General features: G+C 47.2%; 1 protein-coding gene across 1 annotated transcript in view; it reads right to left on the bottom strand.

Moving 5' to 3' along the window:
* Positions 1 to 2601: 2601 nt before the first annotated feature.
* Positions 2602 to 26232, bottom strand: part of ESPL1 (extra spindle pole bodies like 1, separase) — a 44072-nt gene continuing 20441 nt past the window's right edge. The window contains exons 12-31 of the mRNA XM_081898494.1: positions 24936 to 25070; positions 23211 to 23330; positions 22291 to 22462; positions 20762 to 20890; positions 18773 to 18929; positions 18249 to 18358; positions 16000 to 17132; positions 14938 to 15325; positions 13284 to 13454; positions 11710 to 11923; positions 10391 to 10578; positions 8515 to 8642; positions 8314 to 8436; positions 7460 to 7615; positions 6175 to 6348; positions 5630 to 5734; positions 4716 to 4831; positions 4321 to 4404; positions 3848 to 4006; positions 2602 to 3158 (exon numbers count right to left, since the gene is read on the bottom strand). Coding sequence (XP_081754620.1) covers positions 2957 to 3158; positions 3848 to 4006; positions 4321 to 4404; positions 4716 to 4831; positions 5630 to 5734; positions 6175 to 6348; positions 7460 to 7615; positions 8314 to 8436; positions 8515 to 8642; positions 10391 to 10578; positions 11710 to 11923; positions 13284 to 13454; positions 14938 to 15325; positions 16000 to 17132; positions 18249 to 18358; positions 18773 to 18929; positions 20762 to 20890; positions 22291 to 22462; positions 23211 to 23330; positions 24936 to 25070 — 4164 coding nt within the window. The 3' untranslated portion in view covers positions 2602 to 2956. The remainder of the gene's footprint in view (positions 3159 to 3847; positions 4007 to 4320; positions 4405 to 4715; positions 4832 to 5629; positions 5735 to 6174; positions 6349 to 7459; positions 7616 to 8313; positions 8437 to 8514; positions 8643 to 10390; positions 10579 to 11709; positions 11924 to 13283; positions 13455 to 14937; positions 15326 to 15999; positions 17133 to 18248; positions 18359 to 18772; positions 18930 to 20761; positions 20891 to 22290; positions 22463 to 23210; positions 23331 to 24935; positions 25071 to 26232) is intronic.

Genomic DNA, 26232 nt, shown 5'->3' on the forward strand with positions numbered 1-26232 from the left:
AAGGGAGATGAGTTGACACTCTAAAAAAGGCTGCCTAACAGACAAAAGATCATGGCCACTGGTCCCATCACCTCCTGGCAAATAGAAGGGGAAGAAATGGAGGTAGCGAGAGATTTTACTTTCTTGGGCTCCATGATCACTGCAGATGGTGACAGCAGCCACGAAATTAAAAGACACCTGCTTCTTGGGAGGAAAGCAATGACAAACCTAGACAGCATCTTAAAAAGTAGAGACATCACCTTGCCGACAAAGGTCCATATAGTAAAAGCTATGGTTTTCCCAGTAGTGATGTATGGAAGTGAGAGCTGGACCATAAAGAAGGCTGATCGCCAAAGAATTGATGCTTTTGAATTATGGTGCTGGAGGAGACTCTTGAGAGTCCCATGGGCTGCAAGAAGATCAAACCTATCCATTCTGAAGGAAATCAGCCCTGAGTGCTCACTGGAAGGACAGATCCTGAAACTGAGGCTCCAATACTTTGGCCACCTCACGAGAAGAGAAGACTCCCTGGAAAAGACCCTGATGTTGGGAAAGATGGAGGGCACAAGGAGAAGGGGACGACAGAGGACAAGATGGTTGGATAGCATTCTCGAAGCTACCAGCATGAGTTTGACCAAACTGTGGGAGGCAGTGGAAGACAGAGGTGCCTGGCGTGCTCTGGTCCATTGGGTCCCGAAGAGTCGGACACGACTAAACAACAACAACAGGCAGAAATGCCACAGCACTGTTTCTTCATGATGGGGTGACACAACTATTGTTGTTTGTGATCCAAACTTTAATGGCAAACTAACAGCACCCATGCATTTTTTAAAAACCATTGTGTATTTTGTTTTCTACAGGACACACTGCTTTCAAAACACTGGCATAAATGGAACCTGTAAGACACATTTGATTTTTTCCTTGCCATGGGGCGTTTCAAAAATGCCTTTAAAAAAAGTCATCTTAAGCTCGTTTCTTTTGGGACGGAGCAGGCATGCATGTTTCAAAGCATTGTCACCATAGGGAGTTCCTAGGCCTGGCCGCCTCTGATTTTTACACCAGTGCCTGTATATTTTCTCTTAACTCGTGGAGAAATTCCACTATTTATGACCCAGAATCTGAATAATCAAATCAGGAGGCCCTTGGGCAACTCGTTGCTGGATGAGGTGGAGGTTTTTCCATCATCTTAACTGTAAAAGGTAGTTTTGTGTTCAAATGAAGCCTATTTGTAAGAACATAGTTGTAGGGTGCCAAATCTCAATTTATCTATGCCAACCCTCCAGGAACTACCAAAGGGAAAAAAATTAAACCAAGCAATACAAATATGAACAGGGGCATGGAAATAAAATGACTTTTCATGTACTGAGATCCTAGAGAGGTTAATACTTTAGTATGTCCATTTCGGGGGGGCTTTGGTGTTGACTGAAGCTCAGCTTTGAGATGCTTTGTAATATAACTGCTTGTAATATAACCTGTCATTTTTAGCTTAAGGTCAGCAGTACAATCGATAATACAACAGCCTTTCCCAAGCTGGTGTCCTCCAGATGTTTTTGGATTTCAACTCCCTCCGACCCCAGCCAGTGTGACCAGTGATCATAGAGAATGGATGCCCTCATATGGAGGGCATCAGGCTTTTAACACACACACTTTGCATGCCTCTGACATTCAAGCTTGGTTCTGGTGCTGAGCTCCAGAACTATTCTTCACTCTGTAACTAGTAACCTTCATCAAGGAAAGTAGCATTTAAATTCATATCAAAATCGAACACAAGACATTTGATTACTAGAACACTGTGATACATGAGAGAAAAGGATCACCTTCATTATTCTTCCAGACATCCGATATTCTTTCAAAACATCCCACACATGTTGTGGCTATAGTAAAAATATCACACATCTCTCTGGGATGCAAGTTGCATTCCTAATGGTGGTACTGGGGGGCAAATTATGTTTCCTGGTCCTTGTCTGTGTGCAGGTAACTACTAAATCATTTGTAACAGAAGGTTACATATAGAATACATACAGAATTATTCAGTATCCTAGTGCAAAACCTGGGGACTATCAAGGGAGCTCAATTTTACATTTGTAAAGCAAACTCTGGAAGTGCCTAACTATCCGCTGAGAAAAATACATTTATTCTAGAGCTTTTGAAATGAAGCAGCTTAGTTTCTCTGGTGGTCTGGGGCACACCTACAATAAATCTAGGAAGTGTCTATACAGCTCTGTGCTCCTAATTCTGTAGACAAAACCGTGCCTAAGGTTAGTATTCTTTAAAAGGGTCTGCACCAAGATAACCCAAATTATGACTTAATGTGGGAACCTGTGCGTATTATGCAACATTCTTCATTTTTTGTTGTTGCTATTTTTGTTTTAAACTGTTCAGCGTAATTCTCCTGTTCTCATCATGGTGATTATAAACCCACAAGAGAAGATAGATAGGCATGCACTAGCTGCTTGGGTCAAACCAGAACAGAATATTAAACCAGCATGGTCAAGTGCTAGAATGGTAAATCCATGTTCGATTTTAGAAAGACTTCCAGGAATCATCAGCCAGCACTAGGTTTTTGGTACCTGTTCCAAGCTTAACCAGTTTTTCTCCCCCCTCTGCCAAACCCACACACACTTTATTTGTTATAACTTTTATTCAGGCTTTGAAACATTAAAATACAAATCAATTTTAAAATAACTTAATTAATCACTGGAAATGCAAACTGTACACTGTGCAAACGCTACATATTGCAAAGAGCAGCAGCTTAACTAGGAGCATCCCCTTTAAAGGCAGTGCAGACTTTCCACTGAAAATCAGGCAAGGTAGTTGGTGACCAACCCAGCTTGCGTAAGGCCAGATATTTTATCCTTCTCCCCGGCAGCAGTTTCCATTTAAGGCAGTTCAGCGTTTACAACAACAAAAAATAGTAATTTGAGTCCTTTCAAATCCCTCCCACCAGAAACCAGGTATCATGCTTTTGCCCTGTTTTCTACTGCAGAGACACTGGTAAGCCATAGGCTATCGGGGCAGCACCAATCATATATTTGAGTCTGGGGGCATGGCGGGACTGTATGACGTATTGGAGGAATGGAGCTCCTGAACCTGCCTTGAGCCAGTTCTTCAGAAGTGCTTCCATGTAGCGATCGATGTCTCGGTCAGTCACATCCCAAAGGTTACCCAGCACTAGGGGACTAGGGGTTGAGGGAGAAGGAGAGATCGATCACATGTACAGGTCATTAAAAATATCCAGGATAAAAATCCTGTTTATATAATAGGTGTTGAAACAAAGCATGAAACTTCTCTCTTCCACATAAAGCACTGGATAATGACTAGGGGAAATTATGCCATGGGCTTCATTGCCCCAGGCAAAATTTCTTTCAGGGTCTAAGCTAGCAGTCAGCAACCCATTTTCTCTTTCCTCTATTCCTTTCTCTCTCTCCAACAGTTAGGCTGGAAAAAAAGAACCTTTTCTTCTGGGGACGGGGAGCACAAGGTTCTGGGGAAGACCTAAAAGGCCTGGTAGGCCACCACAGGCTCACAGGCTAGGGGTCCCCACCTGTGGTCTAGGGCCAGAGCTGGGGAACCTGTGGCCATTCAAATATTGTTCAACTACAGCTTCCATCAGCCCAAGCCAGAATGGCTTATTGTCAGGAATGTCGACAGCTGCAGTCCAGTAACATCAGGAGGACCTCACGTTCCTTTTCTACCATTGGTCTAGGACCAGAAGCATGGAACCATTTGGGCTCCATGGGCCAGATCTTTATCAAGATCTGCCTCCTGGGCAGAATTTGACAGGTGGGTGGAGTCCCCCCCAAGACGCAAGGATTGCTGACTCCTTTGTTGAAGAGAGGCAGGGCCAGCAAAGGATCTGGTAACTTACCAGCCTGCCATGAGGAACCGGAGGACAGCACCAGTTCCCTCCAGGTGGCCCTGCACTGCTAGGACAGCACTGCTGCAGCCGAAAAGAAGAGCCACGGCCCTGCAGTCGACTCTCAGGATGGTGTCCACAAAACGGGCCCCAGCACCATGCCCAGCATAGCTACAGGAAGGAAAGAACCACAATAAAGTAAAATGAAACACAAGCCCACTTGGACCAGAAGCATAACTTGATTACCCCTGGGGTCCCTCTGATTATTTGATCTCACACAAGAAGAGCAAAGAGCAAAACAGAGGAGAATACTGCTCAGGCGTCATGTCAATACAGACACAAAATGTGTAGGTCCTACCTCAATAGTTATGAGTTAAATTTGTCAATTGCCCCCAAGCAGCATGCTTTCTTGTCACCCAATTAAATCAAGGCACCAGCCTTCTCCATCACAGGCTTAGGCAGCACTACACGATGTATGTACTCACATATAGAGATCGCGTTCTTCAAGAGCTGACGGCACTTGGTCTGCACTGGGACTCTCTCCTACCACTCCTGTCCATCCAGGCTCACTACCAAGCAATTGCCAGGGGTGGGGGGAAGAAACATTAGACAGTTACTAAGAAGGGCACTTTGTCTAGCACCAGGGCTAGGGCAGCAGATTGGACTACAGTTCTCACAATACCTAGCCATTATGCTATGTTGAGCTGATGGGAGTTGAAGCCCAACAAAATCTGGATAGCTACAGATTCCCCATCCTTGGTCAAGCAGACTTTGTAAATTCCAGTGGACCCCAAATCAGCCTGCTGGTAACCTGTGCGGGGAAATCTGGCTTCCAAAAGACCTCTGCGTGACTTGTGCACACATGCAGATAATTAATTACCTCTGAAACCAGTCTTTGAACATTCTCTCCGTCCCAGGAAGGTTTGTGTGTGGATTCAATACATAAAAGGTGTTGCTGCTGTTGACACCGCGGTTCAGGATAGTGTCTTCCTGATACTGTTAAAAGCAGATCAGAAAAACAGCTTTATTAGATGGGATAAAGGCAGAGGTTTTGGTACAGGGAAAAGATTTCAGCCTGCAAAGGTTTTTGCTAGATATAGCCTTGGTACAATGAGTGTGTCATCTCCAGGGCCAGAGGGGGGGGGGGAGGGTTGAGAAGAAGAGTGAAAGTGTAAGAAGTGGCTTCTAGCGGGCAATACCAGGCTCTCTGCTCCTTCTCATGACTAGCAACAACCTGAAGTCACCCCATTAAATCTGCAAGCTGACTTAACACAAAACACAGAACTAAGCTTCCAAAAGGCGCTGAACTGAAATCTATTAGGAAAAAACACAAGCGCGCAGCCTTGCTTGAATCTAGTCAGCTCAATGTCTCATTCAGAATCTGGGGAAAGGGGCCAAGGGATCCTGAATCGAAGTTCAGTTCATCCACCAGCACACGTCTCTCCTCACTTCCTCCAAAGCTTGCGGCCTATGATAATTAAAACCACGCACAATGCCCCAGAGACAGATAGCTAGGATCCCTTTGTAGGAAAGCAAAAAGCAGCCAAATGTCACTTCTTACTCACCCCGTTTCACAGGTCTTTTAAATAAAGGTCTTTCCTAGCCGTTACTAAATATCCTTTTCGCGAATCACCAAGAAGGCAGACATGGAGCATCGTGCATGCAAAAGCTGCGCTACTTAACAAAACTAACGTTGCCATAGCTATTCAATCCATCTTGAAAAAGGCGTAGGATAAAAACTACGTCGGGATATCGCCTTTGTGCTTTCTCGCAGGGCAGGGGGGTTCTTTATACCTTTTTTGTAAGAGAATAGCTGAGCAGGAACCGCAGAGATGGTAACCGGGTCACGGAATGGTTTTTCAAGCATGGCATGTTTTCCCAGGGAAGCTTTTGCAGGTGCTGGGGGGGAAATGATCAGAAATTAAGCCTTGCTCTCCCCTCCGTACAAGAGGGGACTGCTGGGGTCCTTCAACGGAGTAACTTCAGTGTGGAGGGGGGGGGGGAAGGTTGGGGGACATAATTCCAGCCCATTAAGAGAAGCCAAGGATGTCTTATCACCAGCCCTCCAACATCTGGCAGGCTGCTTCTGAGCTGGTCCACCAGGAAAAGGAAAGCAATGAGCTGAACCCTCACATGTTGCTGTTGAACGAGCATTTGGGGAGTGATGTTGGGTAGCACAGAAGGTGCAACCGCACCCAACAGACTCCAATTCCCACATAATAAGAGGTGTTGTGTTTCTGATTCTCCCAGGAAAGGTACCCAAGGAGAAGGGACTGTGCAAGGTTGAAGGCTATCTGCTCACCTGTCATGTAACTGATGGGGAAATGGCCTTCACTTACTTTATCCAGCACAAGGACCAAGTGGCCACTCGACGCCTGACCAGTACAGGATCCCAATTTGTCCACTGCCTCCTGCAGACAGTTCTGGGCTCTCTCGGGCTGAGCTGGGTTGAGCCCCTGTGCCAAGCACTGTACATGTTGTGGAGTCAAAAGATGCGAGCCAGTCAGCATGGCCTGGGGGAGGAGAGCAAATGTTAAGATGCAAGGCCATTTTGGACACCCACAAGCCCAGTGAGGTGCTGCTATCTGTCACCACAACCATTTGTGCAATTCTTAACTCATTATTTGCTTACTAACAAGCACTTTTAAATCACTCAGTATCTAAAAAGAAAGATTACAAATAAGAGGGTTTTAAATCTCCCAAAGCGGTATGCTGAAATATACATGTAAGCTGTAAAACAGCATCGTAAACACGAAAATTAAGAAATAGCTATTTATTAAGAAATAATTTATTTTATTTTAAATGGTAGGGGAAAGATATAGTGGCTAATGTGCCACATGAGTAAAGATTAAATGCACCTGAGATTTTTTTGTTGAGTTTTCAGGGAGGGGCAAATGGCATAAGCCAGCCAGATGGGTGGGGTTAAATCAATAAAATAAAAAATACCTACCTACCTACCTACCTACCTACCTACATACTGTATATGCTGAGAGACAGATTGGTTATAGGAGAATTCTCTCTTAATATTAGAATAAGAGGTCACCATGCAAAGCTATTGGAAGTAATTTAATAGCCATCAGTGCAAGCATTTCTGCTTTCCAGACACAGCAATTCCCCTTCTCTTCCCAGCCGTGCACTGTTCTGGGGGTTCTTCCGACACTCCAGAGCCAATTTTGTGGGAGAGGTGATAAAGCCCAGTTGTACAAGCAAGTCCTTGCATGGGGCTTCCGCTCTCAGGACTTGTTGGGCAAAGCACACCCCATGTTTGCAACAGAACCAGAAGGACCCATTAAAAAAAAAAACCAATAAAAAACCAAAGCACTTCACACTTACAGAATGTGTAACTTACGGAATTCACTGCAACAGGAAGGAATGACAACCACTAGCTTTGAAAACAAGAGGATTGGAAATACTCATGGGAGCATGGGTATATCAACAGCTAAACAGAACCTTCATGATCCGTGTCTCTGCACACCAGAAGCTGGGGGCAAAGTCATCACCTCCATGCTTCCACTTCATCACTTCCACTTCTGGGAAGCATCTGACTTGCAAGCTGGACCTTTGGGTGCAATCGAGCTCACCAGTTGTTATTTCTGACTGCTAAAAGACTCCTGGGCTCCTCACCTTGAGCAGTGCCAGGTCCACTTCCTCACAGCCGCACTCCCTGAGACGTGCCTGAAGGCGGGAGGCTTCTTCTGCTAAGTTTTGGTCCTCAAAGGCTGGCAGCAGGGCACCCTTCCAGCAGCTCAGGACGTGCGTCTCCAGAGACTCAGTCAAATCCTGTGGAGTGAAGAAACCGTGAGTCCCACAGAACCCGTCACTCAGTTGCAAGCCAATGGAGGACTAGGAGAATTGGCTCCCAGTATGTTTCCGAGCACAATTCAAAGTGTTGGTGCTGACCTTTAAAGCCCTAAATGGCCTCGGGCCAGTAGACCTGAAGGAGCGTCTCCACCCCCATCATTCAGCTGAGGTCCAATTCTGGCGGCTCTCTCACTGCAATAAGTGAGGTTACAGGGAACCAGGCAGAGGGTCTTCTCGGTGGTGGTGCCCTCCCATCAGATGTCAAGAAATAAACAACTATCTGACTTTTAGAAGACATATGAAGGCAGCCCTATTTAGGGAAGTTTTTAATGTTTGATCTTTTATCGTGTTTTTAATATTCTGTTGGGAGCCGCCCAGAGTGGCTGGGGAAACAATGAGAGCAATGAGGTTTGGGAACAGAAGGTGCTTCCCCATCCCAATTGTGCCCTGTGCTCCCCACTTTTAGTTGGTAGTGGTGGCAGCAGTGGTGGGACCCCTGTCCCGTCCCGTCCCCCGGTCCCATTCTTTTGCCTACAGTCACAGGTGCCAGGTGTGTAAGTAGCACAACCCCTCTTATCCTTTGCTAGACTTTAGCCACCTCTACTCTGCTGCTGGAAGTCAAAGGGCTCAGCCTTCTGGCAGATTTGGCGCAATGCCGAAGACCACGGAGACCTCACCTTCATCCTCTTGTCCAGGGCAACCCTGCCATTCCACCAGTCCTTCCTGTCCGTGAGGTTGGAGATCTCTTTCTGTTTTTGTAGGATGGCATCAAGTTCTCCAAGGGCTGCACTTACAGGTACCTGAGAAACAAAGGGGCATGATGGAAAAAGGTGGCCCCTCCAACCAGGAAGCTGCCAATGCAAATTTTACTTCCTTACCTTGGCGTGCATGGTCTGTATCTGGATGGTCACTGGGGGCGCATCTTTCTCCAGCCGTGTCAGCAAGAGGACGTCCCCAATAGTTTCTGGCTGGATGCTCACCAGGGTTAATATACACACTGTGACCCCTGTGGTGGAGACAGCAATGCCACCCAATTTTTAAGAGAAAAGCTGCACATAGGGTGGTTAAAGCAACACTTTTATTTGCTGGAGCGTAACAGGAGGCACAAATGTGCCATCAAGTTCCAAATTGCAAACACAGAAGCTCCTGTGTTTCTTAAGACACAGCACCTCCTCAACACCCTTTAAAACTAAACACATTTCTAGTCCTTGTTTTGAGAAATAAGTATAAATGAGGGCCTCTGTTGGCAGTTCAGGATCCAGAGATGGCCAAAGAAACAATTCTGGACAACTCAACTGTACACTCCCTGCTCCATTCCCAAATAAGTGAAAATACAGTATTTTTCGCCCTATAGGATGCACCTTTTCCGCTCCAGAAATGAAGGGGAAATCTGGGTGCGTCCTATGGGGCGAATGCAGGCTTTCACTGAAGCTTGGCGAGCGAGAGGGGTCGTGCGCACCGACCCCTCTCGCTCTCCAGGCTTCAGGAAGACATCCGCAGCCTAGGCAGCCCTGCAGGAGGTTCCCAACGCTCCGGGAAGCAGGCTGCTATCCACAGCCTAGACATCCTTGTGGGACCTCCCGCAGGGCTGCCTGGATTGCGGATGTGTTCCCGAAGCGCCGGGCGCCCTGAAAGCAGAGCGCCCGACGCTTCGGGAAGCAGGCTGCTTTCCGCAGCCTAGACATCCCTGCGGGAGGTCCCGCAGGGATGTCTAGGCTGCGGATAGCAGCCTGCTTCCCAGAGCGTCGGGCGCCCTGAAAGCAGAGTGCCCGGCGCTTTGGGAACACATCCGCAGCCTGCCGCAAGGCGGGCGGGCCGCCCTGAAGCAGAGTGCCCGTGTGCCGGACAGACATCTGCAGCGTGGGGAGCCCTGCAGGAGTTCCCCGCAGGGCTCCCCACACTGCGGATAGCAGCCTGCCGCCCGGTGGGCGGGGCACCCTGAAGCAGAGCGCCCCTCGCGCCGGGCAGACATCGGCCAGCCCCACAAGCTTGGGGGGCAGCAGGGAGGCGCAGCGCCGCCATCCCGCTGTTCCTCGACCTGGTTCGGTTTCCCCGACCTGCTTTTGGGGGGGAAATAAAGGGGGAAATTTTTTCCTTTATTCCCCCCCCCAAAAAAAACCTAGGTGCGTGCTATGGGACGGAGCATCCTATGGGATGAAAAATACGGTAGTTCCCGTCACCCAAATCCCGCTCATTACCTAATGCAACATGCCCAGCATGACATGGCATGAACTACAGAAATCCAGGCAAAACTTAAGTACAGCACTACAGCTCTTTTAATTAAATCATCAACGTTCCAATTCCTATCTGGAGTGCACAATTTTTTGTTTTTAATTCTAGACCAGGGATAGGAAACCTAAGGCCCAGGGGCCGGATGCGGCCCAATCGCCTTCTCTATCCGGCCCGTGGGTTGTCCGGGAATCAGCGTGTTTTTACATGAGTAGAATGTGTCCTTTTATTTATAACACATTTATGGGTTATTTGCGGGGCATAGGAATTCATTCAATTTTTTTTTTTCAAAATATAATCCAGCCCACCACATGGTCTGAGGGACAGTGGACTGGCCCGTGGCTGAAAAAGGTTGCTGACCCCTGTTCTAGACCATGGAATTGCAAAAATGGCCAGCTCATTAAAGGGTTCTGCTGCAGCGATAAGACTCACAACCTTTTCTACTATAGGAACACAGATACCACCACCCTTTTGAATGGGGAGCAAGTACCACCTGCTCTCCCCCACTGAAGTCATGTCATATACCAGAAGGGATTTGTTGCAGCTGTTCTCTGAAGTTCTCCGTCTCCAACTTTGTTGTGCTGGGGCAGCTGAATTCAAAGAGGTTCTGTAACTCAGAGAGGTGCTGGAACGGAGAATCAGTTTTTCCTTCTTGCAGGCTAAGTGCTTCCAACTGCTTTAAGGTGCTGGCCACAGATACCTTTTTCATTTTGCTAAGAATCAAACAAGAGGCCAGGGGTCATTAAGACATCAGCTTTCAAAGGATGTGTAACAGAAAGCAGGAGGCAAGCAAGTAATTTCATTTCAGATGCTAATAGACACTTCACACACACCAACGTTCTGGCAGCAACATAAACAAGAGCCCGTGTTAAGATTCACGGTGACATCCAAGCAGATTTTGCTTTCTACCAGCATGGCTTTTAAATACGTTTGGAAATACTTATAATGGTTGGAAAAGGCAGTTGGAAAAGGGACGTTCTGGGGGAAACGCGTTCAGATTCACTCTCTTGTATAGATCTGATACACTGATACAGACCCCAGTCTTTAAGACAATTTTACAATTTTAATTCTGCATCTCTGCATGATTCTTTGCTCTGACTTTGCCTGCTTTAGATCAGCTCCTCAGGGAGAGACAATTCTGCCGCATCAAGAGCTGACTCATCTTTCATTCATTCTAAAAACAGCATCTGGAAGAGGCTTTAACTCCCTGCAGTCATGAGGCTTGCTCAGGTCCACTGAGAGTGGATACCGCATTTTTCGCCCTATAGGACGCACTTTTTCCCCTCCAAAAATGAAGGGGAAATGTGTGTGCGTCCTATGGGGCGAATGCAGGCTTTTGGTGACGCCTGGAGAGCGAGAGGGGTCGGTGCACACCTGCAGGCTTTTGGTGACGCCTGGAGAGCGAGAGGGGTCGGTCTCACTCTCCAGGCTTCGCGGACCTCTCTGCAAGCAGCGGGAGCGCTCCCGCTGCTTGCGGAGAGTTGCCTGCATGCTGAAGCCTGAGCGCGCTGAGCTCAGCGTGTCCAGGCTTCGCGGACCTCTCAGCAAGCAGCGGGAGCCAGCGCTGGGCTCCTACGGCTTGCAGAGAGCTGCCTGTTTGGGGGCTAGGGTCGGGGGAAGCTCTGGTGGGCCTCCCCGCGCCTGTGGGGGAAATAGTTTTTTCCCCTTTATTTCCCCCCCAAAAAACTAGGTGCGCCTTATGGGACGGTGCGTCCTATAGGGTGAAAAATATGGGAATTTTTTACTCTCTCACACACTTCAAGTAAACCTACACAAGGCTATGTTTTCCACACTTACATACAGTATACACCACTTCCCCTTCCCCCTAAAATATGAGCTCTTACTGGAGCTTCTTGTAAATGACGGTCAGTATCTGATGACGAAACGTTACAGAGACCGATTCAGAAACCAGGTAGGCAGTAGCAATGGGGTCTCGGCTCCCAGTGCACAGTGCCATGAGCCGGCAGAGATGGCTGTAGAGGGCACCTGGAGGGTAATGTCCAATTGCATAGAAGGCAGCTTGCAGGGAGTCATAGACAGAGTCCACGGACAAGGAGTCTACAATAGTTTGGGAGAGAGAAAAACCTGAATTAAATGAAAAACTGGACATTTATGTTTATTCGATGAAATGAACAGCATGATTCCAGAATAACAAATTTTAAGAACTGTTGCAAATTTATAAAATTTATTTAATTTTGTTAAATTTGTATTCCACTCTTCCCCCTGGCTCAGTATCATTAATATCAGTAGCAAGGAATCTTAATTAGACCTGTCAGGTCCCTGGATTTGGCTTGCACCAGGCCACTTTGAGCAAACCACATTTACCTGTGCCCTATGGCATTAGGCACAGAGATCTGTTATCTGTGATCTAAACGCTAAGGTTGGAGGTAGGGGGTTCTTATCTCCGATCTTTGTGCTCTTTTCTCACACAGCACTAAAAGATAAGACCTTGGAAAGCAAGTAGAGGTTCATTTCCAATCTTATTGCTCATATGACACCAGGTGATTGACAAGTGGGTGGTCCTACCACACCTGTCAAAAATGGTCCACAGGGGGCAGGCCAGTTTTGGATCCAGTCTCTGGCTTGTTCCAGTTTTCCACAGCTGGTGTATATGGTTCTTCGCTCTCCACATTTTATCCTCACAGACTAAGACATTGTTGCCCAAGGTCACCCTCTGAGCTTCATGGCCAAGTGGGAATTCCAACCCTGGTCCTGGTCCTGTAACCAGGAAACCACAGTGGCTCTCAATAAACTTATTCCCTAGCAAGCATCTATTAGAGTATATCTTGAAGGCCAGGTTTTTAGACTTGGGAAAAGTAGGGACAGGGTGTCACCATGAGTTGATTGGGTCATTTGAAGCATGCCCCACCCCTCAGTCTCCACATCTGCAGAATGGGAATAAATTATATTGACCAGCCCTTGCACAGCTATTTTAAAGATTACTGCCGCGACATATGCAAAATGCTTTAAACCCCTGGCTCTAGGACACTGCTTACAATGTGAACCAAAGATGAAGAAGAAGCAGCCTACCACCCAGGTGAACTACACAAAGCCCCAGTGAGGCCATGGCATTTGTCATTGAGGGATGAATTCAAGAGTCAGAGACTTTGGCTTCCGTTTAGCTGAAAGACCCTGAAAGCCTGAAGCCTGAAAGGCTCAGTGATTTTTTGTGAGAGGGAGAAAACACATTCAGTGCCTTCCTTCCTCAAAGCTAGTAGTGTAAGGAACATCTAAGGTATTGTTGTGCATGTTTTTAGAACCCACCTTATTTTTGTGATTGCAAGTTGCTCTAAGCTGTTTTGAATACTGTGTTTTAATGCTGTAACCTGCCCTGAGACGTTAGGCTGCCTCACAAAGGGGGAATCGTGGCTTTAAAAAGGGAGCTGAGGAGCAGAGCGGAGAGGCTCATGTTTCTTACTGGCAGGGGCATCCAGGGAAGCAGCAAGCGGGTGCAAGTTGAAAGGGTCCTCTGGAGCTCTCTTCTCTGTAGCCTGGAAAGCCTCCTGCAAGTCAATGCTGGCATCACGCCGGAGAACCTCTTGGTCCTCTTCTGTGTCATTCAGCCGACGGATAGGACGCCTCCTGCGTTCTGCAGTGAGAAGAAGTAATGCCAACGTATCAATGCCAGCTGCAAAACAGCCTCTATAATCAGGGATGTGGCTTGGGTGCAATTTCACATGGCACCCTGTTGGGCACAGAATGAGTCTTCCCAAGCAATCCCAACAAGGAAGCCTTTTAAGGACCCACAAGTTTAAGGGCGTTCACTGTGTGTAAGCTTTCGTGGGAGTGAAGCCCGCTTCAGAAACCTGAAATGTACGAGAGCTCGTGCCACAGTAAACCTTTATGTCAGCTGCAGCACAGATACACATACAGTGGTACCTCGCAAGACGAATGCCTTGCAAGACGAAAAACGCGCAAGATGAAAGAGTTTTCCGTTTTTTGAGTCGTTCCGCAAGACGAATTTCCCTATGGGCTTGCTTCGCAAGACGAAACGTCTTGCGAGTTCTTGCGAGTTTGTTTCCTTTTTCTTAAAGCCACTAAGCCGTTAATAGCCGCTAAGCCGCTAATAGCAGTGCTTCGCAAGACGAAAAAACTGCAAGACGAAGAGACTCGCGGAACGGATTAATTTCGTCTTGCGAGGCACCACTGTATAACGAAGGCCAGCTACACACCTGAAATGAATTACTAAATCTCAACATTGCATTTAAAAAACAATTTTCTAACCCTTGTCATTGAGAAGGCAGGTTGGAAAGCATGCAGGTTACACCAGTAGATTAAGGTATTTCAACAGGCCTTTGCTTTGCCCCATGATTAGCAGAGGAGATATTCAGAAACTTCATTTTAAAAGAGCAGGTGAGATAACCCCAGCAGATTTTAAATCATAAAATATGGAGCAAAGTAAAGCATGGAAATAAAGGCTTTTGGATCTTGTGAGTTCCTAAATTTCCCTCTTCCCCTAGTATAAGGACCACATGTTTGTTAAGTTTAAAATTATTTACTTAGAAACTCTCTAGAGTTCAGATCCATGTGTTTTTCCATACAGCAGGCAGAAAATGTTGCACAGGCAATAAAACTTGGCTTAGTTACAGTGGGGAAAGTTCCTAAATTAGTGGTATAAGAGCTCAAGAAAGGCTTGTAAGAGCCATGCGGTCTGAGCTGCAGCAACCAGCTCTGACCTCCTCACACGTTGCGCTTCTCAGATGGACTGGGAGGGGGCAGTCCCTCCCACGATGAGCTAAGCCTGGAAGGACAGTTTACTCTATGGTCTTAACCCCTTCATGCATTAATTAGACTTAAGCAATGTCAGCTATATGAGGCTAGTTACCCCACAGGATGTTCTGCTTCAAAGCTTGATGAGAGGCAGAAAGAGAGACGACAAAGAGAAATGAGACTTGCTCCAACACCTATGGAATATTCTTATTTACTCTGGCTTGTTCTTTCCCTTTAAAGCCTCCTGTTTCTCCTTAGCCTCCTGCTACTTTGCCTAAGAAGCCTGTCAGCTAGCTCATTCCCAGGTCTCTCACCTTCCACCTTCCACTACTGTTTGCTTTTTCCAAGCAGTCAGACCTCACCTTCAACTACTGGCGCTTCTTCATCAGAACCCCGTAGGACTTCAAAGCTGGCCTCAGGACCTTCCTCAATGGTCCTCAGAACCTCCTTTTCTTCTTCATCCTGAGCACGGGGAGCTGTCTCCTCACAAGGAGCTTCTTTGGTTTCCTCCTGCTGCTTTCCCCGTCGAGAAACTCCCCTACCCCGTGGCCTCCTGGGCAGGGGCGTTGCCATCTGGGAGCAGCCGTCGGAAGAGTTAGCGCTACAGCTCATCTGGGATGCCTTCCTGCTAGAGGCCACCCTTCTTCCTGTCTTGGGGGTGGCAGGCACTGGCTCTTTGGCAGCAGGCAACTGGGACGCCTGCATGGCTTCCGGAAGATCTTCCATATCACTGTCATCATAGAAAGAGACCTGGGGGGGGGGGGAGAGAAGTTTGTTTTGCTTTCTCTTCAACTCCCCTTCCCCCAAAACTCTTACAGTAACGGAAGTCACTACCACAATATTTGGTGATAGCTGCTAGATTATATGTCGTTGAGTTTTTTTGGGGGGGGGGGAGTTGGGACAAGTTCATGCCAGGATGGTGATATTATTATCTCCAGGTGCAGAGGCAGCATGACACTGAATACTAGTCACTTGGGAACAAACAAGAATGGGAGAGAGCCACTGCTCAGAGCTATTATGACATTGTCCTGCTTGTAGGCTTTTCATAGGCATCTGATTGGACAGTGTAGGAAGGCTGTATGGGTCCTGACCCCATTATCTCTGCCTGCGATGGTGGTGACAAGACTAGTGGGAGTTCAAGTGGAACAGCATCCAGAGGACCAAAGGTTTCTTATCCCTGCTTTAGAAGGACATCACAAGAATCCTGCTGGATCAGACCAACAGCTGATCCCTAACCCACCCCAGAAGCCTGCAAACCAACTCCATAGATTAGCCATGTAAATATTTAAGGTATATTTTTAATAAACCACAGCAGCCACAATTAACGTTTCCATATTAAGACCATGGCCCAGATTAAGCAAGGCAATTTTTAGGTTCGTTTTATGCTAGGGTTGCTGACGCTTAATAATTATTTTAATTGTTACCTTAATTCGAGATTTCGTTCTTTTCGACACTTTAGGGGCCTTTGGAAGTTTGGTGTTTAGCTTTGGAGAAGTTTCCTCAAAAACCGCAAATGGAGCCTTCAGGCGCAGCTTGGCTGCTGAACGCTGGGTCGTCCTGGGAGCTGGGAGGGATTTCTGGGCTGGGGTACGGTGCTCGACAGGTGGTCTAAGGACAACCGGAGCAGCCTCTGAATCAGAGTCAGCCGGGGCAAATGGATTATTTGGTCTGGTCACAGGCAGAGGTTTAGTTCCTTGGATTCGCTTAGACTTTGCTTTTTGATCAGCTCTTGGCTGCTTTGGCGTTTTGCTTTTCAGGGGCAGCGTGCAAAGTGTATTGACTGCCTTTTCTGCCTTTTGCTTGCCTTCTGGGTTCCCGTGGAGAGGCAATGGGGACTTCCAGGACCAAACACTAGAAAATAGGTTTTCTGCACTGTCATATTGAGTAGAGGCTAGGATAGACATGGTACCCACAGCTTTGGCAAGCAGCAGCCTGGCCCTTTGGTACTGGAAGCCAAGCAGCCGAGTCTCCTTAGAAGACAGCAAGCTCAAGCCAGTCTCCAGAATGCCCCAAAGTTTCTTCTCTGGTCTGCCAGTGTTCACACTTTGCCAAGCCAGAGTCACGTAGATATGGGCCACCAGATTATCAAGAATCTGAACTGGGGACTGATGAGGCATGACCCCCTTCTTGCCTTGAGAAACGCAGGCCACCATGCTGGAGAGACGCAGAGCCACAGTGGCACACCGTTTCAGACTGGTCTCGAGGAGGTGCAAGCCTTCCGCCCTGTTCCCAGATGCCAGCTCCTCCTCTGCGGAGGTGACCAGCCAGCCGAGACAGACGGCAGAGAGGACCACATCAGAGCACAGCAAGCAGTGGCAGGCCTCTGGGTGATTCAGGAAGCCAGCATGCTTCTTCTGTTTGGACTTCAGCACTGGCGAGGTGGTTAGGGTCTTCTTCTGCAGGGAGACTGTGTCAACAAACTCAAGGGAGACCTCTTTCAAGAAAGGCTGCTCTTCCTCAGCAGATTCTACACATGGACCTTGAGGCGTCCGGTTTTTAGACCTGCCTTTCCTGGGCTTAATTTTCACACCTTCTTTTTCTTCTTTGGTTTCAAAAACTGGAGGCAGAAGAGATGAGCTAATTGAGGTTTTTCCCTGGCACCAGCAGAAAACACTTCGCAAATCAATTTGAAAGCTTAAACACAAAATTGATCTAAACCTGTGTTTCTCAAACTTGGGTCTTCAACTGTTTTTGGACTACAGTTCCCACTGGTCCTGCTAGCTAGGAATGATGGGAGTTGTTGAACAAAAACACCAGGAGACCCAAGTTTGCGAAACACTGATCTGAACCCTAAAGGGAACGTCATCTTTGGACTGAGGGGTGTAAAAGGTTATTTATCCCCAGGCAGGAAACAAGCAACCAAGTTGCTCAGATTCCTAGTTCCCAATACTGAAAGGATGAAGCGTGGCACCTTTTCAGAGGAAGCCCACAGCGCATAGCTGTCAATGTTTCCCTTTTTTAAAGGGAAATTCCCTTATTACGAATAGGATTCCTCGCAAGAAAAGGGAAAAGTTGACAGCTATGGCACAGAGGGTCTCAATATCAGTGTGTTTGAAGATCCTACACCCTCAAGCTAGGGCTGCTGATATGCTGCCCATGGGTGCCCTCAAAGCATCCTGCCTCTCCCAATTTTTAAAAATAGGGTTTTAAAAATTTATTTAGAGGGTCTAGTTTCTTGCCACCGAGGCCTCTTTCTTTGGCTCTGGGAGCCATCTGGGGCTGCCAGGCGCTCTTAGCATTGGAAAGGAAGGGGGACGGGCAGGTGGGGCTGGTGCTTTGTTCTACATTATACCCGGCTCAACTGCCCATTTTCCTCCATTCGTATTCCTTTTTTTGTAAAGGGAGGATTTGCTGTTGCTTGCTAAGTGTTTGTGGAATTGCCCACTTTAACTTTGTGGGCACATGATTTTGTGGGGATGCATTGCCCGTGTAGGTGGGTTTGGCTTTTGGGGAGGGGAAGAGTTTATCAGTCTGAAAAGTCTGGAACCCTGCCCTCAAGCCCAGATCTACCCTTCCAGAGGGAGACTTGATTATTCCCTGGAGTTAAGTCACAGGGCAAAACAACTGCCCTTCTGCAGGCAGCAGTTTGCCTCCCTGTTCTTCTTGCAGCAAGAGGTTCCAAAGTTCTACCATCCCTGCTTAGGCTGCTTTAGGTGGGGTGGAGAAGCCTCACCTGTGCCCGACTCAAGAAGAAACAAGACCTGCTCCAGATCCAAACGACACAGCTCCAGGTCACTGCGCTGTAGTTCCAGTCCACTCTTCAAGACCAGGAAGCGAGCACACCTGATAAGAGCAGGCCAAGCACACATTAGAGGGTTCCCAATACTCAACAATTGCAGCCACACACTGCACCCTATCTGAATATGCTGCTCTCTACCAAAGTTTCACAAAAGGCTGTCCTCCGCCCCATGCCCATCACAGCTCTGCACAGATAAGCTCAACAGATTAAGGAGGGCTTGCCTCTAGGCTTCCTGGGTCCACATTTTTGAGAAGGGACTAGACCAACACAAGTTCCAAGTCTAGGTCTATAATTCCCACACCTATGAGTTTGTCTGTGCAATGTTATTTTCATTATATATCAGGGGTGGAGAACTGCTGACCCCCCCCTTTCAGGTGCTGTTGGACTCCGCTAGACTCAGCCAGCATGGCCAATAAAGAGCCACGGGTTCCCCCTCCTTACCTATTTACATTCCTTACCATCGAATAGACTGAAGCCTCATGGAGATTTTCAGCATTTCCAGGCAGAAAGCTTTTGCTTCATTGACAATCTCGATCTTGCCCAGGAGGGAGACAAAGCTCTCGGAGCAAACAAACATGTCAGCCAGCACCTGCCACTTCTGTACCAAGTTATCACCTGATGGTCAGATTTGTTTGGGGTGGAGAAAGAAACAGTTAAGTTGCGTATGCGTAGGGCAACTTAATGTTACATCCAGGTGCACCATGTTTAAGGCTTTCAAAAGAGATAGCATGCTGAAGTGTGGAACACAGTAACTCCACATCGATCGGGCAAGCGACATCTGCATTCTTTGGGACCACCTATTCACTGGGCACTTGTCCGAGAACTAGGGGGCAGGAGCCTTTCCACCCCCCAACTAAGCAGTTTAAGGAAGCCCCTGCGCTTGTCCAGCTCACACGAGCCAGAGTGGTATGGGGGCTTGCTCAGTAGGACTGGGGAGGAAGAAGGATCCAATATACATTCCAGACATTGTGATATATCAGCATATTGTGGTATTAAGCTGCTGATGTATCACAATCTTGAAAACCAGATATCGCCCAGCCTTAGTGTATGCCTCATTTGATAATTCTTAACCAAGTTAAACCGTACTGTGCACCTCATCTACAGTATATAAGCATTCCCAAACTAGCACAATTTATTCTGCGAGCCATGGGGATAAGCCAATGAGCTATTCAGGGCATCTTGCCTCCCAACCACTGAAAGCCTCTTTCTGGGATTTAATTGGGCATTTTGCCCACAGGTTTCTCAAACCTGCCTATGCATCCAGAAGAGTTTTTAATACAGCTGAGTACCCAGATGCTGAACTCTGCAGCCAACATCAAATATTGCAGCTGCATTTATTCTGGTTGCAAAGTTGCAGGTTTACTTCCTTGCATTTTTTTTATAAAAAAACCCCCATTGCTCAGATGAGGTGAGCTGTTGAAGAGTTTCATTGCTTGAGCTTGGCAGAGTAAATGAAATAAGAGAACAAAGTAAAATAAGGAGTAGCAACTGGCGGGCCATTTGCTTGTAACAGTCCATAGATTTTATGTGGTTAGGAAGCCGTTCCAGTACTGAAGGTCAACCAAGTTCCAAGATTGTGTGCTGAAACATATTTGGTTTATTTTCAAAGGGAGGAATTCAGCATAGCACTAGGGCTATTGTTCTGTCAGTGCAAATTTTCAGCTTCCCAGATGGAACAATTCCCCCTCTCCCCTCCCTTTGCACTGTTCTAGGGGCTTCTCCTGCCTCCCAAAGGCCAGTTTTGGGGAATGCTGGGGGGGGGGGGCGGGTGACAGCAGGGAAGTCTCACTGTGCCAACAGAAGCCCTTATGTAGGCTTCCACTAGTGGGACCAGTTAGCTGCTGAATACCACCCAGAATGTATATCTCTGCCTTTCTTTTATGGAGTAACTTCAGCATCTTCAACTAGAACAAGTTATAATTTTTAAATCACTAAAACCAGCATATGGACAGTCTAAATTTAGTTAAGCTACTCCACTCATTTTTCCATGACACCTTTTGCACAACTGCCCAGCCCAGCTGCTCCCAAATGCACCAGACTACTTGAAAGCTACTTGAAAATAGGCCACTTAATAAATTTTCTGTCTGTTGTCACAACTGTAATGTGCTGTGCTAGATGCTGTATGATTACTTAATCGTATTTTTATTGATTTCCTGCATTGTATCACAATTTGCATTCCATGGAATTCTAAAAAGCTTGTAAAGTACAATCCATAGTGATGGTGCTATATTAGTACTAAAAAACACCAGCTGCTCCCTTTTGAGGATAGATACGGCATATTGGTTTTATCCAATAGAACCATTGGCTGAAAAGGAACTAGTAAACAACAGCAATATTCCAACAGTGGACCACTTCGCCCCAGTTTAGGGTAAGTTTCATGCATACAGGATTTTGAAAAATAGCAAAAATCTTTGCACAATTTCAGAGGATAGCAATAAACATTTTACCGTGATCTACAAACTGATGCTCTGAAGCATCTTTAGCAGGCGTGTCGCTGATAATCAGTGAGAAGCTCAAGAGGATGCTGCGGTAGAGTTTGTGAGCATCACCCAGAGCCGTTTCAGGGGTCCTCCATCCTGCATGAGAGGAGAGAACACACACTGTACGTTACTACTGTGTTCAACAAGCTTTGTAGTTTCAAGAAAACCTTTCCACAAGCAGCCCATATGAAAGGACCTCTGTGCGCTGCCAATATTTGGGAGACGTGTTCAAGGGAACCATACGCAATGCCCACATAGGGGTAAGCACGCCTATTAGACCTCTAACTATTGGGATGCACCGTATTTTTCACTCTTATGGAGCGAATGCAGGCTCCTTGGCTTCAGCGATAGCAACGCGAAGCCTCCTAAGCGCAGAGGGAGAGCTCCCTCCGCGCTCCGGAGGCTTTGCGTTGCTTTCGCTGAAGCCGCCTGAAGGCCCCGGAGTGCAGCAGGAACTCCCCCCATGCTCTGGGGGCTTCAGGCAGCTATCTGCAAGCCTTCGGAGCGCAGCAGGAGTTCCCGCTGCACTCTGAAGGCTTGCGGATAGCCGCCTGAAGCTGGAGAGCGAGGGGGATCAGTGAACACCGATCCCTCTTGCTCTCCAGGCTTTGCTTCACTGGAGAGGCGCGGCACAGTTTTCCCTCTCTGCGCAGCGCCCCTTCAGCGAAGCGGGAGGAGAAATGGAAGGGGCTCCATTTCTCCTGTCGCTTTGCTGAAGGGGTGCTGAGCAGAGAGGGAGAGATTCCCCCCCCCCCCGTTCTCCCCCTCCTATGGTCCGGTGCGTCCTATGGAGCGAAAAATACGGTAGCTTACAGAACACCTAGTGGTTTCCTAGGGCCGTACATTTTAAGGGGCAACCTGCTTTCAGAGATGAGAAACTCTTGATTAGCTCCCAAGAAATGCAGATGCTCCCTGGAACACAGTACGCAATTAAGAGGGAAGCAGATTTTTACTTCCAAGACTATTTACAGGACTAGTGCATGGTGGGAACCTCTTCTACACACAATAATGTTTGCTCTCCAAACATTATTGAACTCCCCACTCCTATCAGCCTCAGCCAGCATAATCAATGACCATAGATGATGGGAGCTGGAATCCAAGAATAAGTGGGGGGGGGGAGAGGCACAGGTTTGCCATCTCTAGCTTAAACCCTCAATCTTTGCTTGTTGGGTGGAATTTACAACAACCCAAGAACTGCAGGTTACCAACCAACACTGCTGTTCTGCCCCAGAATTTAAAATTGGCTGTTCCCTTTCCACTTGGGAACGACATGCTGTTCACCTGCTGGGTGAAACCTAACTCTAGTATGCTCCTCCCATACATCTGGAACGGAACATCTTCTCTTTGCACTTGAATGTTTGGATACCCTCTCCAGCTCTCAAAGTTCTCAAAATCTTCCATTCATTTACAATTCACTTATTGACAGGTGAATTGCAAGTATCAGACGAGTACAGATTAGTATCAAGAAGGAGATGCATGGATGCTTCTGCACTCACCTTGAACCCAGAGTTTTTGCCTCAGTGCCAGTGGGAGGGCAGAAGCTGGCAGACCAAGGTAAGCGGCTGTCAACTGGAGAGCACTGGCTCGGAGCAGGTACCAGACCTTAGAGGACCTTTGCAAAGCAGGGTTCTGTAAGATTTCTACTAGAAGCATGACACCTTCTTCAATCTGTCCGCAAAGAGAGGAGGGGAAATGATCAGTTGCAAAGAAGACTGTCTTCCACTGTGCACCAACCAGCATTTGATTTATGCTGCAAAAGCTTACGAATCAGAATGCAGATGATTATTGACCCCAGAGAAATTTTCTGAAAGTTTGGAAGTGCCTGCAATTTGACGCCCATGTGTGTATTTCATAGCTGAACCTAGAATATCCCAACCTGATCCAGCATTCTCCTATCCATACTGTGGACAATAGGATAAAAACCAACCCACTTGTGGCTAGCAATGATCTACGTTTATAATTAGCCCAGTAGTGGTGGGGCTCCTCAGTTCATTCCTGCAGAATCCCCGCAGAATCAAAGCTCCAGCCCACAAGTACAAAAAAAAGTTATCAAGCCTGTATGGATCTTGAACAAATCGAGGTGCAGCCTAACTGTGACAAATGGTTCAGCCCCTTCCAGAATAATTAATCAGTGCAACCTACTTATGGGCAAAAAGAATCACATATTGCCAGAGGGGCAATCTTGGTTTTGAATGTTTCAGCAAAGTATTAGCCATAGCATAATGATGCAGTAGGCTCCCTTTTAGGGTCCTACGGACCCAGAAGCATCATTCCCATGTGGCTTTCTACTCTCTCCTTCCTGGCACATGTACACACAAACGCTTTTTTACTGAAGATAGTTCTTTTAGTAACCTGGCTTGCTTGCCAGTCTCAGTGCTGTGCAGTGAATGCAAAAGGGCAACCCCCATGAGGATACCTTGTGGTTTGCTAAGCACAGCTTGCTGCGGAGCACAGCTAGTGTTTGATTGGTCAGCAGGCAAGAGTCATTCTTTCTGTCCACATTTTGCAGGCATGATTCAGCCTCCTTTAAAGTGGTCTGCAAGAGAATAAAACAGGACAAAAGAATATTAGCACAGCAGTTGTTCACTAGAGTTGAAATAACACGAGTTCATTTGTCCCGTTTATCAGCAGCTGGCCTTAATAGCAGGAAGTAATGAGAAAGCCATCAAGAAATCAGGTCTATGGGGCCTCCAACAGGAATAAGCTTGTCTCCAGATTGTCAGCTTCATGGCTCATACAGTGGTTGTAGTTGTTTAGTCGTCTTAGTTGTGTTCAACTCTCCGTGACCCCATGAACCAGAGCATGCCTTGGAAACTCACTTTCTTCTCAAAGTTTCTCCTTTTTTATGTCCATTGAGTTTTCTTGGCAAAATACTGGAGTGGATTGCCAGTTCCTTCTCCAGGTGGATCACATTTAGTCTAAACTCTCAGCTATGACCTGTCCATCTTGGGTGGCCCTGCATGGCATAGCTCATAGCGTCTTGGAGTTATTCAAGCCCCTTCACCACAACAAGGCAGTGATCCATGAAGGGGCATACAGAGGTACAGTTGCTTAATTGTCTCATTTGCCCTCACTGAGGTTTATTTTGGCTATTTGCTTTCAGGTCCAAGTCAGACTGCTAATTTTGAACTAAGGCCTTGGGCAGTTATCATTCTCTACTCAGCCACTGGGAGACGAGATTGAACTGAGCCCCAACAGCAGAGGTCGGAATAGTTCCCACCACCACAGTTGTCAGATGGCCTCCTGAGGGAGGTTTGCCCATCTCTGCCACTGTTGGCTTTCCATCATGTATCAAAAGCAGTGCATTGGGAAGGACCTCTCAGAGCAATTTGCTATTCAGACATCTCCAACCCTGAGGGCCCCTGGAGCATTTTCCTTTCTTTGTTGATGCTTTGAGTTAAAGTGAATTGTTAGTACATCTGGTGATCCTTTTTAGGAGGTGGAAAGGCAAAGCATGGCTACATCAAAGCTGTACAGTGGTACCTTGGTAGTTGAACGGCTTGGCTCTTGAACAAATCGGCTCCCGAACGCCGCAAACCCAGAAGTGAGTGTTCTGGTTTGGGAACCTTTTTCGGAAGCCGAACATCCAACACGGCTTCTGATTAAGTGCAGGAAGCTCATGCAGCCAACCAGCAGCTGCGTCTTGGTTTTTGAACTGTTTCGGGAGTCGAACGGACTACCGGAATGGATTAAATTCAAGAACCAAGTTATCAATGTATTGAGGAAGCATATTCAACTCTCACATTTCCCAGATTGGCAGCCAGTAGGGCCTTGGGCTGTAAAAAGCTCCATTCTCATTGGTAGAGCAACTTTAAAGTCCCATGTTCAACACCCAACATCACTAGTTAGAGAGTTTTAGGTGGGAGGGCTGGGAGAAAGACCTCCAACAGCTGCTGCCAACTGTGCTGGGGTAGATGGAACAGAAAGTCTCCCAGCAATAAGGTGACCATTTTTTAAAAGGGTATTTGTAACAGTGATACGTATGTAGGGCATGAAACCTAGCAAGCTGCCTCAGGCAGAATCAGATCTGTGGTCCAGTACTGTCCAGTGACTGGCAAAAGTTCTCCAGGATTTCAGACAGGGATCTTTCCAGGAAGTGCCAGGGACTTTTGCCATTCACAGGACTACTCTTCATGCTCACCTCCGCGTAACTGGGACATTCCAGATGGAGAAGTAGCTTGGAAATTTGGCACAAGGCATTGGTCCTCCCCACAGAGTCTTCAAGTGCCCCGGAGAGAGCTGTGATGAGGAAATAACTCTCTATGGCCTGTAATGGCTGCATAATAAAAAAGGAAATAAATCTATTTAAATATGTGCAGGGTGGTGGGGACCCAATCCAGTACAGTCGGGGATGGTCAGTTTTGCTATTCAAGGGAACTCTGTGCTCCCGAGGACCCGAGCTCTGTAATAAAAGTTGCCATGACCTGACAGGAAAGCCTTCCTGGGTGCAGAGGAGATCTGCTCAGATGGCATTCAGATACAAAATCTGATTCTAATCAATTAACTCTTCCTTTCTGGTCAAGGGGCAGAGTAGCATTGCTCCATGACTTTTTCCAGAATGTGGAAAGCAGTCAAGTTCATAGAATAACACATCTGGAGACTTGTTACAACTTCTTTCCTTTAGAAAATGAAATTGAGCAAAAGGCTGCACCTTTAACACTTTCATCAAATGTTTATAGGTCCATATACAGCCAGACATTGCTGCCAGCTCTGGTCCACTCACCATGGCAGAACTGGCCATTTGGGTGGAACCGCCCTTTTCAGTTCGAGGGAAACATTATTATTTTATTCCTTGCATTTATATACAGTGGTACCTGGGGTTACAGACGCTTCAGGCTACAGACTCTGCTAACCCAGAAATAGTACCTCGGATTAAGAACTTTGCTTCAGGATGAGAACAGAAATCGTGCTCCGGTGGCAAGGCGGCAGCAGGAGGCTCCATTAGCTAAAGTGGTACCTCAGATTAAGAACTGTTTCAGGTTAAGAACAGACCTCCAGAACGAATTAAGTTCTTAACCCAAGGTACCACTGTACACCACTCTTTTCCTCCTAGGAGCTCAAGGTGACATACATGGCTCTCCCCTCCCAATTTTATCCTTATAGCATCCCTGTGAGGTAGGTTAGGCTGAGAGATGGCGACTCACCCATAGTCACCAGCTGAGTTTCATGACCGAGTGAGGATTTGAACATTTGTCTCCCAGGTCCTACTCTCACACTCTACCCCCACTGGCTCCCACATTCCCTCACAGGCAACCTTCCAGTGGTCACTTCCCATAGGCATCTTGATCAGCCTCTGTGAGGACTAGACGGGTCACTGGTGTGATCCAGCAGGACTCTTATTAGGTTCACCAAGGAGCACTAAATATTGCAAGCTCGTCGTAAGAGCTTGCGAGCCACTCTTAGTTTTTCGTGCTGTCTCTGCTCCCAGTTCTCAAATC

Source organism: Podarcis melisellensis (genome assembly GCF_964234715.1).
Source record: "Podarcis melisellensis genome assembly, chromosome: 2".
In the NCBI taxonomy this organism is placed as follows: domain Eukaryota; kingdom Metazoa; phylum Chordata; class Lepidosauria; order Squamata; family Lacertidae; genus Podarcis; species Podarcis melisellensis.